General features: G+C 41.4%; 1 protein-coding gene across 2 annotated transcripts in view; it reads left to right on the top strand.

Moving 5' to 3' along the window:
* NTRK2 (neurotrophic receptor tyrosine kinase 2) overlaps positions 1-13,518 on the top strand; it is a 290,683-nt gene that overhangs the window by 211,470 nt on the left and 65,695 nt on the right. For both annotated transcript variants that reach the window (XM_038402301.2, XM_038402302.2), the window contains exon 14: positions 6,159-6,289. In XM_038402301.2, the coding sequence (XP_038258229.1) occupies positions 6,159-6,289 (131 nt within the window). The remainder of the gene's footprint in view (positions 1-6,158; positions 6,290-13,518) is intronic.

Here is a 13,518-nt window from a genome sequence, read left to right as displayed (position 1 = left end):
TTCAAGTTAAGTATGTTTAAATCCCTCACTGGATCAGGGCCTAAATTCAATTTTCAGGTTTCTTTTGTAAGTCATCTTTAAAGGTTGGAAGTAAATTCTGCTGTCCTACTTCATATGGAGGTACATAAAACAGTTCTCTGTACCTTTCAAAACCAAAGAGAAAAAAGAGAGCAGAGACAACTATACTGTAAATGGAGCAGCCTTTCTGACTCTTGTAGAGTCACCCACTTACACCAGGCCTGAATTTGTCCCAGTGTTCCTGAATTTATGAAGCTGTCTTCATCTCCTGCTTCTCAAAGTTGGGGGTGCCTGTGTTTAGTGAGACCAAATATGTAAGAGAGAATCATCACTTCTGAAAACTAAGAGAGAAAAGAGTTAATAGTTTGAAGCCAGTGTATTTATTAGACCAGGGATCGGCAACCTTTGGCATGTGGCCTGTCAGGGAAATCTGCTGGTGGGCCAGGATGATTTGTTTACCTGCAGTGTCCACAGATTCAGCCGATCACAGCTCCCACTGGCCGCGGTTTGCCGTTCCAGGCCAATCAGGACTGCAGGAAGCGGCGCGGGCTGAGGGATATGCTGGCCGCGGCTTCCCACAGCCCCCATAGACCAAATGAAATAAATATCAGAAGAGGAACACATGCAAAATCCTACACAACCCGTGCAAGAAACAGTAACTAATCCAACACCTCTCAGGTATAACCCTTAAAAGAAAACAACCACTGAGTCTCACCTAGAGAGATGCTACTGATATATGCCACTCACCTAGAGAGATGCCACTGCCACTCTAGTAAATATCTTTACCTTAGCTGTCTGCTCTTGAATAGAGAGGTCAAGAGCCTAGCCCACTAAAAACTGAGAGGTGAAGATCCATAATCAAGAACCGTTCTCAAAGAGTGCAGTGCTTCATCACTATGCCAGCATAACTGCCAGTAAAGGCAGTAGAAGCTGTGGGTTCTAAATGAAAGGTCACAGGAAGATTTAAGTCTATTTATAAATAAAGCAATTGGAAAGACTTAAATTCAGATCATAGGCAGTTCTGACACTAGCCTGTTTGTCCACTTCTCCCACAAATGTCTCTGCACCTTCTTCCATGCTGCCCATTACTCATGGAAGACCCTTCCTCAACTAAGCCATAAAATCCTTCCCCAAGACCCACTTCTGCTGTGACAGCTACAAGAAATCAGCCAACTAAGGAGGGCCAAGGTGATGGTCAATTGGGGCAGCTGATACTATTTATTTCTTCACAAAATAATACCTTCCAATCTTGTTGCTGTAGTGAAATGATACCTTTTCCACCAGTATAGGGGAGATTTTTAAAGGCTCAGCTGCCATACCTCCCATTCAAAGTCAATGGGAGTTGAGCACCTGTGCCTTTATAAACCTACCCCTACATAATTCCTGAGTAACCACATTAAGAGCAGAATTTGACACTAAAGTTTTTCGATATATCTCCTTCTAGAGTCTCCTCCCACCCAAGTCAATGGCAGTATGATTGGGCTTTGCATTTGCTAATTGGATTTTTCCTCAGCTCATATTTCTGTCACATCATATTGTATACATTTGATTTATGTGTGTTGTTCTTATATTTAATCTGTGCCCATTTAGTCACATTCACTGCCATTTTGTATTTATTTAGCACTCTGTTTTGAGCAGAAAGTTAACTGTGATAGATACGATGTGACAAGTTGCAAATACATATTCTGTGCAGATCTGTTTTGCAACAGTTGACATACAGGGCTTTGGAATAATGGGATACTGTGTTTTGCATTTGACAATTTGTTATTGGACAAGTTATTTACCCAATAGTTATTTTATATAAGAATATTTTGCTGTAGCTGTGAGTTCTCTGTAAAGTAATATTTAACAATTCTTATTTATTTTACTCTCCATTGTGATGTCCTCTTAGAAACTTGACAATAAAATCTCTTCACCACTGGGACAAACACTGATGTTTCTCTGTGTTTCAAATGGAGATGAAAAGAACAAAGTTAAAATGTCTGATTTGTTTATCAGCAATCCCTCTGTGATATCTTTCACTGTGTTCCTTTTAATATTTTGCTGTTAACTTCAGTGGGGCCAGGATTTCCCCTACATTCTCTGCCTAACAGTTACTAGGTGAGACACTCATTTTAATAAATGTGATATGTGGTAAGTGGATCTGACCTGTCCCTCTCATCCACGAAAGGAAATGAGACAGTCTCATAATGATATGTGGGGGGGGGGGCAGAGGGAGAGGAAGCCCCAAAAGGAAGTGAAATGGTTGACCCGGAACCAATGCTATGGCACAAGGAATATTCAAGCCCCTTCCTGATGAAAGATGGAGCAGCTGGTCACAGTCCTTCAGAGTCCTGAATGTGGCAAGAATATCATTATTTGGCAAATGCAAGATTCCTGAGCTGATAAAGCTTCTGAAGAGCCTTTACTAGTCCATCTACTAGCTCTTAGAGTGCTTCAAATCCCTCCAGTGCTGCCTTAGCCACTGCCATACTAATATTCAAGAAAACTGGTGTGAAGTAAAAGACCCAATGTCCCAGATGAAGAGAGATCCAGGCTCTTATCAATAACTGAAATGTTCCTTGAGATCACCCTTCCCCAGCCTCCTCAGAATCGTCTTATCCACTAGCACAAAGGGGACTGTGGCCTGGTCTCTCTTACCACAATTGGATCACCCCCCAACCAACCTATATGATGTCAATTAATTAACTCTCCTCACCTTTTTTTAATACCAACCAATGGGAACTGAACAAAAATTGTAATGACTGAAGAGTTTTGAACTGCATCATTTCCAAAATATCCCTATATCATGGGCAGTAATTGAAGACTTCTGTTAGTGGCAAGGGACTGTTTACTCAATCAATTATTGCCCAGTTTGAAGTAGCTGAATTGGAACGGGAACAATTAAAAAAAGGCAAAGAAAGCAGAGCAATTAGATTGAACAGGATGTGAACTCTTGGGCTATTGCTGCATACCTCAGGCGTATTCTGAGCTACAAAGCCTAAGTCATGCACCAGTGGCCCAGGAATGTGCACCCTATTTCAGCATGGTGCTTAATTTCTATTTGAAACATACTCCACATTTGCTGAATTTGGGCTTCTCTCCAAGAAACTTGACTGCAGTCCAGACTCGATATTTATTTTGTGGTGAATACTTAATAATATGAATAGAGATAAATGTAAGACAGTAAATACAGATTTGCATCTGTCAGGGGAGGATTTGTTATAACTTTCTATCATCCTTTATTTTTAAAAAATCCCAATGCTGGGGAGGACATGAAAATAAAGGGCCAGATCCTCAGATGGTTTAAATTGTCATAGCTCCATCAATTTCAATGTCAACATACCAATTTACAGCACTTGAGAACCAGGACCAAAAAAATCTACGTCAAACAGTAACAACACATTTTAAAGGACTGGAATGATAAAAGGATTTGAGACCAGAGTCTCACAGAAATGGAATCCTTTGGTACAAAGCACTACCATCATGAGCAAACAGGGAGCCATTCCTAGCTTGCGGCAGCAGTGTCCAACCTGTGGCCTGGCCCCAGAGGCCTGACATGGTGTCTGTCAAGGGTGACTGTTAGGAAGAAAATGTGTATTTGATTATGAATGGGAAGTGTGCTCCTTGAGCAGTACCCTGTGATTTTTAATCTGAAATGTCTGAATCAGCCCTGTTGATATGAGGCGGAAGGAGGGGACACTACCTCTCCACCTGCCTCCCCGCAGCTCTAGGAGCAGTCCTGGTGTGAGTCCAGAGGGGTCAGAGCATCTACTATTCCTTCCCTATTTGGTTACTCAGCAGTTTCCCTGTTGGCCATCGACTATACTGCATGAGAGGAAACTAGTTCTGGCTACTCCGTTGTTGCTTCCCTGACAAGCTGTGGAAGCCCAAGAGAGTGCTTTACTGGCACTACCTGACCCCAGGGGATGGCTCTCCTCACCCACACCAAGAAACCCAGGAGAGGAGGAAAAAGAGTCGAAGCTGAGAACCAACAACCAGTTATGGGTCCCAGATTCTCTGCTCCAGTACAGCCTAAGGACTGCTCTAAGTTGCCCCAGCTGTCTATGGTGCCTTAGAGACCATATGCCAGCTGAGGCTAGCTGGAGTGCAGAGCATACCAATCACTCTTATACATAACCCATGCACTAGGGGCTGTCAGAAGGGAGGTGAAGGAGTCAAATATGCTTATTCTGTACCTACTGGAGCTCCCCCATACTGAGGGAATCCCCATCAGGGGACTTGTAAGTGGCTTCTCTTCCCTTTGCACCACAAATGGAGTGGAGCATGCCACAGAATATGTCCTAAAATCTTAATTGGGGGCCCCTGACCTTTATGAAATAACATATTTGGCGCTCAAGCAGAAAAGGTTGGACACCACTGGCTTGTAGGAACCTATTGGTGGTGGGGCAGGAGTAGTCATGAGTTCCCTGCATTCCTTGCCTTATATATGGGGAGTTGGGATTTTTGAAGTGCCAGGGCATGAGTATCACAGGCTCTTTTCCCCACTGTGAGCTCCTTCTCTTGCTTCCTACTGAGTTGCAGCCAGCACTCATGGAGACACTTGTCACAGGCTTGCTCTTATCTCTGGCAGACAAGCCTCAGAGGAGGCACAGGTGGCCCTGGGGCTCTGTGCTGGATTATTTCAGCATCAAATTGAAATATGAATACAATATTTGTATGCAGTATGCAGGGGTCAACATCTGCTGTATGTGGCATATATGTCCATTTCCCCTCATGCTGTGGCTGCTTTCTCCTTGTGTTCTAACACTGAGGAAGAACAGGGGCAGGTGGGTTTTTTCACTAGTATCAATCGGAGCACGTCCCTGAGCAGCCTATGGCTATGTAGATAGGTTGTTTTCGAGAGAACCTTGCTCACATTCTATAACATCTGAATGGGTGGGCACTGGGTCAGAGATTGGTCTGTAAACTTAAATTATCCAAAGCTCACTGTAGCTTTCCTGTGTATTGATTCAACAAACTTGGTGCAATTACATGTACAGTTTAGGTGAGATTCACCGCTATGCAAACAGCCTGCAAGAGGTATGCACCACTTAGGTCCCATTTACTTTTCAGGTCATAATTAGGACTGAAGTGGTGTATAGGCTTTGTCTTGATTGTCCACACAGGGGTGAATTTCAATGTCTGTGAAACCAAATAAATGGGGCAAATTAATTCACCAGCACACTTTGGCTGCTTTGTGCCACTCCAGCAACAAAAAGCAGCTGGAAACGCAACTTAATTGACCAGTTAAACTGGGCTTTCAGCTGCTTTATGTAGCTAGCACAGTGCAAAGTTGCCAGAGTATACCAGTAAATCTGGTCCAGTATTTTTAAATATTAAATTATTTAATTAAAGTTTGTGTTCAAAAGGAAAGAGTAAAAAAATATGCTTAAGGGCTGTATGAATTGGTCCATTAGTAGTGAGTTCTTTCAGCAGATATTTGAAAGGTTCTATCAGCAACATTGACTAAAACCTTGGTCCATCTTGTGTTATTTTTTTCTTTTACCTTCAAGCAACAGTGTAAATCATATTTGTGAGAATGAAATATCTGCCTTATCCCAGCTGTAGCCTGAAACAGACAGAACAAGTGGCAGTTTAATTTAAGATGAACAAGCGATAAGCAGAGAGCCATGGAGTAGATTGGATTTAATTAAAAGAGGGCATACTTTATCTTTTTGGATTATGTGAATGCTTTATTTTGTTTCCTCTCTCTCCCTCCTCCCCAGATTTTTCTTTGGAGCTGAATGAAAAGGATTAGCTGCTGTTAGAGAAATAAAAATGGAACTGGCATGAGAGAAGCTTGGTCTACTTCCTGCATTTTTTCCCTTTGTTTTTACTTGTGGAAAAGCAATATTCACTCTCATATTCAGAGAGGTCATCCAAGTCTACTGATGATCACCCCTCTCCTGATGACTGCCAGGGTCACAGTGTCATGTCTTGTAAAGCAAATAAACTGTACCCTCTCTATAAATATATTAACACACATTTCTTACAGTGATCTGGCTGAACTCTAATGACATCTATGGCATTCTTTCCACTATATGCACAGTACTGTACAGGAAAACCCTCACCCTCCATAGTGTACATATGCATCTGGGCACCCTCCCACTCTTTCCCCCAAATTCACTTCTAACATGCATTTTATGTTCTCTTTACAGTTGTTCAGCACATCAAACGACACAATATTGTTCTAAAAAGAGAGCTGGGAGAAGGAGCCTTTGGGAAAGTCTTCTTGGCCGAGTGCTATAACCTCTCTCCAGAGCAGGACAAGATCTTGGTGGCGGTGAAGGTAAGAGAGTCTAGGATTTCCATTGTTAATTCATGGTTTCAACTAACGCTGTTTTTTTTGTAAATGATCCTGTTTGCCTGTTCAGTAAGCCCAGTGTAACTCCTGTGATATATGTGCAAGGACTCACAAGGCTGATGGAATGTCAAGAGAATATGATATTTGATCTTGCTGTGGGTTATAAAATGAGAGCTGAGTTTCATAAAGAAAAGCGGGGGGAAATGACAGTGTCACAATGAGGCAAAATCTTTTATGATCTATCTGAAATATGAGGAGTGAAAAATAATGGCAGAAGTGTCATTAAAAATACATGGGGACTCATGTTCGTATGTCTAAAAAGACCCTATACTATAACTAGCTACATGACTAGGTTACACATGTAAGTGCTAGTCAACAAAGAGCTATTCACAAAGGTTCATGTGGTTCTTAGTCAACTGCCAAATTTTTACAATATCACTTCCTGGCCTAAACTTTTGGGTAGAATTATGGTGTGCTCTTAAGCCGCTGCTATGTTGAAATTCAGAAGTGACTGCATTTCAATACTGGAAGGGGAATTCTTGGTTATAGGTCTCCATTCTGCCCTTTCCAAGAAAAACCAATGGGAGGAGGAAAACTAAGGAAAAAACATCAATAACTATGAAGTCGCTGATATCTGGAATTATTCTCCCCTTAGAGGGGAGGAAGAGTTTATCATCATCACAGAAAGGAGCGAACTGTGCAGAGTCCCGTGCTCCAGAGGGAAATAAGGGGAATCCCCACTGATTTTGGGGCATCTGTACAGTAGCTAGGCTACTCCACAGGCACTCTCCTGCAAAGCAGCGGAGCTCCTGAGGATGGTTCCCAATCCCAACTGTGGATGTACAATAGAAAACATAGTTAACTAATCCTCACTAAAAGAAAAGGAGTACTTGTGGCACCTTAGAGACTAACAAATTTGTTAGTCTCTAAGGTGCCACAAGTACTCCTTTTCTTTTTGCAAATACAGACTAACACGGCTGCTAATCTGAAACTAATCCTCACTAATTTCCACTCCAAATTTTGGAGTCTGCTGGGGGCATCTTGTGAAAAAAGCAGTTCCTTTCCTCATACCCCCACTGTTGTCCTACCAAAACACACAAGGTTCTGAATGTGAAAAGTAAAAGCCCCATTAAAGTCAATGGGACTATTCATGAACGTAAGTTTTTGCAGATCTGAGCCGTGAGTTAGGGAACAGAAACAATACCACATGACCCATCTGACCATTCACAATGGAACAACTATGTGCAAATTTTGAATATTCACGATCCGTCCATAGAGTAAAACATCCCAGCAGATCTTCTTCATGTAAATGTAAACAACAAATAGATTTGAGTAACTTGCAATGTGGAAGCAGGAAAGGAGGCTAGATTTGTCAAATGAATAATTTCTTGCAAACATTCTCTGAGTTTGTTAAGCTCACAGGTCTATGGAAGCTTGCAGGTCTTTGCAGTAGTTTAATAAAATGGATGGAAAAAAAGAAAATGTAGCCCTGAAAGGATATATCAGAGGCAGGGAGGAAGTGAGGGGTTAGAGATTACAACTTTAGGATAAGTGAATAATAACAACAATGCATAGCTCTTATATAACACTTTTCATTCATTGTTTTGTGGAAGAGGTGAGATTGTTTTCTGACCAATTGATTAATAAATCCACACTTCCTCTCTTTTCACTCACTTAGCAGTGCAGTGTCGTAATCAGCACCTTTCCATTCTCTTACTCTCTTTGTCAATCCTGAACGAATGGAGCCCAAAAGGGAGTCACTTCAGGTGTTGTTTAAATGCTGCCTGCCCACTCCCTTCTTTGCTGCTCTTTCTCACTGCAGCTTACAATGAAGAGTACCCAAGACTTTGAGGGACAGGTGTCTCCATGGATTAACGGACACAATTCTGTCAGTTCACAGCACCAGGACTGGTACAAGGCCTTATCACAATCTATACTTAGGGTAGTGCTTATTAGCCATCTGACTGATAACCAAGGAAAGAATCTAAGCCCCATATTCCATGGCATAAGCTACCATCTAACTGAATCGATGAGGAAGAAATTTCTTTTTTGGGCAGGCTATTCCCTAATTACCCATTTGGGCGTTTTTACTCCTTTATCTGAATTATCCAAAACTGCCTGCTGTCAAAGAAAATGTTGGATTGGGGGACCAAAGTTTTCACCCAGTATGGCAATTCCCGTGTTCCTATTAGAGTGACCCCTTTACTTCTGTACATATGATAGAGCAAGGTCCTGCTCCCACTGAGGTCAATGGTAGAACTCCCATTGATTTAAGTGGGAGCAGGATTGGGCTCTGAGGGAAATGTATCTTGAGGCAAGGTTCAAAGTACAATTATGGTATTTCTACCTTTCAGAGTTGTGGATAATTTAGAAGGATTTCACACCAGTAAACCTAAGAAAACCCCCTTGGGACTGAGAACAAACTAAAAATGTTCCCATGAAAAAAGCTTCTACCATCATAATTGAAGTGCATATTTGGTGACAAATATGTCTATCTCTGGAGGATTTAGGCAGCAAAGAAACTGAGCAAGTTGGCCCAGGGGTGAGCATCTTCTCACCTATGTGAAATTGTTGTCACAGTTTCTTTTCATTCATGGGAGGCTCCTCTGGATCTTTGACATGCCTTCTGCTGGTTGCTGGGCAACCATAACAGCATTGTGCATGCATGTTAAGAAATAGCTGTTATTGTGCCTTATAGAAGGAATTGGGTCTGACTCAAAACACAGCACTTTCCTTGTGGGTGGACAAATATTTTAAAGTTTGATATTGATTCAGCAAATGATTTCAGAGCTCAGAGATTCAGAAAAATCTGGTTGTAGATAAAATCATATACACATCCAAATATCCATGCTTTTTCTGTTGAAAATAATACTATTTTTTGAACCAGTTAGGTTTCATATATTTTGACCCTTGGTTTTTTGGACAGTGCACTGTGTACAGGAACTCTTTCTGTGTGCCAGATCCTATGCACAAAAGACTTAAGTGAGATGTAAGTGGTGCATAGGCCTTGTACGAGCCCTCTGTACATGGGCGGGCTATTCACTGCAAGGTAGTTCCAGTGGGTTTGGTGAGTGGATGGAAGAATAGTCACATGCCCCCTCTATGCCACATTGCCACTCCAAACCAGTACTGCAGACTTAGGGTTGCAGTACCCTCCATAAGCCACTATCATGGGAATAGATCCATGAGCATAGGCTTGGATTCACTTGAGTCCACTAGAGTCAGATGGAGGGAATTCCTGTGGAGCACAAGTCTGCAGCTGCTTCTTGGTCCTCCTGAACCCACGGGGGTGGAATGGGCACACGTGCCTCATATTATTTTGAGCAGCTGGATGTTTAAGTCTTGATCCTGATCTCAGAAACTCAGATGCACCTCACATATATTTTAGGCTGCGAGCTATTGGTGTGATTCCCCTGTTTGTGTGCATGTCCATGTGCGCTCTCTCATTAAGATTCAGGTGGGTTTGTTTTTGGAATGGCTAAGCTGTGTTTCTGCTGCCACTACCATGGTTATCCTGCTATTTATACAAGCTAGCACAAGTATGTGTACATGAGCTGGGGAATCACACCCCTTGCTCATAGTGTAAATGTAGCCTAAGAGAACCAGCTGCTGCACTTGCATAGCCATGCATACGTAAGTGGAGTAGCTGATTTTATGACACAAGTGCCTGCTATTTCTGATATCAGGATTGAATCATATAGATGCAATTTGGTTGTAGATTTTTTTTCCAGTTAGAGAAATTCTGCCTGTACAATACACAGAACCACAAACACAACACAAAAGAAATGTGAGGATTTTCAGTTCATCAGATCTCCCCAGTTCAGAGAGGTTTTTAAATCAAACCAGACTTTGTAGTAAATACACGACTTAGCTTGTTGCATGGCATAGGGAGGGACGGTGAACCCAATTAACAGTGATAAGAATCTCATGGTGAAAGCTCAGTGCACTGTGAAGGACAATATCTATAGAATTTTGTTATTAATAACACTAATAGTAATAATAATTATAATGATAGCCAAACCCTCCAGTCCTTGCTTATGGGTAACCACTGTTCCCCCTGCTTTTGTGGGCATACATTACAGCTCCACTGCATAGTGATGCAGGATCGGGGAGGATACCAGAAGTCATTGTAACAGGTTCTGCACCGTGCACCATGGAACATAGACCCAGAAGAGCCATTTCCAAGCTGTTTCATGAACGAGGGCTTGGGTTGGGTTAGGGGAAGGGAAAAGTATGACAGTGGATCCATGACTGAACAGACTCTTATCTGTGACAATTCAGGGTGCAGCAGATGTGGGGCTTTTGCAACAGCCAAGGAGCAGTTCTGGTGTCTGTGGGGAAAGATCCCTTCTTCCCCGGTTGACTTCAGGAGAAGTTTTGCGTGCAGAGATTTGGCCTCTTTGTCACTAATAATGAATACATCTTTATCTCAATTTCTTTAAGACTCTTCTGTTTCCCCACTACAGTGAGAACCAGCCAAATGCAGTATTCTGTGTGATTTGTATGTAAATTCTGTTTGCTTATTAATTTTTGCTCACCACCAGTATCTCCATGCACAAGTGTCAGCTCTCTCTAATGCAGTAAAGTTATTGTGCATGCTACATAGGGGGAAACATGAGGGGCAAGTTGGGGAGAAGTTCAAGCAACCCCCATGGTAGCAGAAACTCTCAACAGTCGACCCAGGTTTTAGGCCATTATTCATGATGGAAAATGTGTAGTTGCTATAGCAACTGTTCCATCATAGGATAATTTTGCAGCTTCTTGGAGATAAAAAATAGTTTCTGAAACACACAATATGCCATCTTGATAGAACAAAGCTGTCAGTGTGATGAGGAAGCACATATTTTCCCCAAATTTTATTTTTTAAATTAATCCTCATAATTGCTTGTTTTTAAAAACTGTTTTTACAATGAATTATTTTTCTATTGTTATATTAACAATTAGTTGAATGAGGGCCCAACAACATTACAGATAAAATCATCACAGAAAACCACATTGTGACGCAGTTGTCCCCTGTAATTCCATTATTTGCTGTAGATTGGACCTTAGCTCTGTTCCTGTACTACTCTAAAGTCCTGAACAATCTAATAATGTGTTATAACTTGGTCCCATAATGTGGCTGTTCTGTGTCAGCAGATGGAACCTGAGTTTATGTTGCTATTAGATGACTTAGCTCCATATAATGATGTTGTATAACGGGTAGGTAGTGCAGCAGCTAAAATCCATAATGCACCAGTGAGAGATAGGGCAACTATCTGCAATATCTTCGGGAGACAATATTGTCTTAAGTGTAAATGAATGGCTTGTGTATCACTGTGAGCCAGGGATTGTATACATTCCGTGAAGGGAGAATTAACACAGCTCTTCCATTAGTGAAAACAGTAGAGGATGATTAAGACAAATCACTCAGGTTATTACACCTCCAGAAAGGTTCAAAGGATTCTCCAGAGACCAACAGGCAAAGAAAGGACTCTTGGATAAATAGCCTGATCTTAAACTGACTCGGGGCCTTCATTTCTGGTTCCTGATCAGTGATCTGGTTCACTGATATGAACTTGTAACCCCAGGGAAAGCCCCATTGTGGGGTTTGAATGACTAGCACCTACCAGAGCTCTATGCTGCCGTTAGGGTGATCTATGCTAAACTTTTTAATATGCATGTAGTTTTTTTTATTGTTTTGATATGCTTTCCCAGTTATGCTTTCACCTTAAGAACAAATGTGCTTGCTGAGAAGGAGGTATGTGGTGATTTATAACTGCTGGCAGTACATAGTGCATAGCTCTATGAAGAGAAAACAAAGTGCAAGCATTGATCTTTTAGGCAGATTGGCTTGCTGGGGCTATCACAAGGTAGATCAGGGAGCTGTGCAGTCTTAAAAATCCTAGTCAGAAGGGAGTGAGATGTGGGGCTCCACTGAAGAGAAGTGGCGGCGGGAAGTCAGAAACTTTTAAGTGGGAGCCTTTGAGGGACCACAGAGGGGGAAATACAGGTGCAGTTACCCTGAAACTGTGACATCACCCTCTTCCGGTAATATCTGTGGGAGAGGGACACTTGTCTCAGAAAACACAATGAGGTTCAGAAATGCTCCTCTCAGGTAAGAAATGTCTGTGGAGTCATAGAGGAGATAGAGGAGTGGTCTCCAAAATCTGCAGATCCTGGGATTTATGGGGAAGAAAACCCCCAACTTCATAGAACCTTCAGGCTGGTGTCCAGCCTTCCTCTTTCCATCCCACATCGCCCGCCCATCTGGTCCTTATTATAGTAGCGTTTCACTTCTTTTTAAGTGAAATACATTTGGTCTCTGCTTAACTTTAAGTATGCGAGTATATGCATTGAACTCAAAGTGAATCTTTGATTGGGGCCTTAGTTTTTAAGCTGTTGTGCAGAGAGATAACCACCTATAAGTCTTCAAAATGCTTAACTCAATTTTGATGCCAAACAGCAATAACAACAACAATAAAACAATTAATTAAAACACCTACAATTATGCTAAGTATTTTAGGAGGACCAGTTCTTACTTCAAAGAACTTACAATACTCACAGGCACCAATTCCAGATTGGGGTTTTACACTAATGTAAAGCAAAAGAAACTCAGGCCCTTTGTCTGCTGCTAAGATCTTCGGGGCAGGGACTGTGTTTTTGTTTTGTGTTTGTACAGCACCTAGCAATGGGGTCCTGGTCCATGACTGGGGCTTCTACAAGTTACTGCAATAGAAATAATTAATACAGTAGAACTTCAGAGTTACAAACACCTCAGGAATGGAGGTTGTTCATAACTCTGAAATGTTTGTAACTCTGCACAAAACACAATGATCTTTCAAAATTTTACAACTGAACATTGATTTAATATAGCTTTAAAACTTTATTATGCAGAAAAAAAATGTTGCTTTTAACTATCTTAATTTAAATGAAACAAGCACAGAAACAGTTTCCTTACCTTGCCAAATCATGTTTTTAAAACTTTTCCTTTATTTTTTTAGTAGTTTATGTTTAACACAGTACTGTACTATATTTGCTTTCTTTTTGTGGTTTCTGCTGCTTCCTGATTATGTACTTCCGGTTCCAAATTAGGTGAGTGGTTGACTGGTGAGTTCGTAACTTTGGTGTTCATAACTCTGAAGTTCTACTGTAATAATAAATATGTGATGAAATATAGCAGAGGAAATATTATAAAATCACAGGTCTCTACTTTACTTGGATCTAGATCTGATATT

The sequence above is a fragment of the Dermochelys coriacea genome, chromosome 5 (genome assembly GCF_009764565.3).
Source record: "Dermochelys coriacea isolate rDerCor1 chromosome 5, rDerCor1.pri.v4, whole genome shotgun sequence".
Lineage (NCBI taxonomy): Eukaryota > Metazoa > Chordata > Testudines > Dermochelyidae > Dermochelys > Dermochelys coriacea.
Note: the sequence above shows the minus strand (reverse complement) of the source record. Positions and strands in the feature narration are given on the sequence as shown.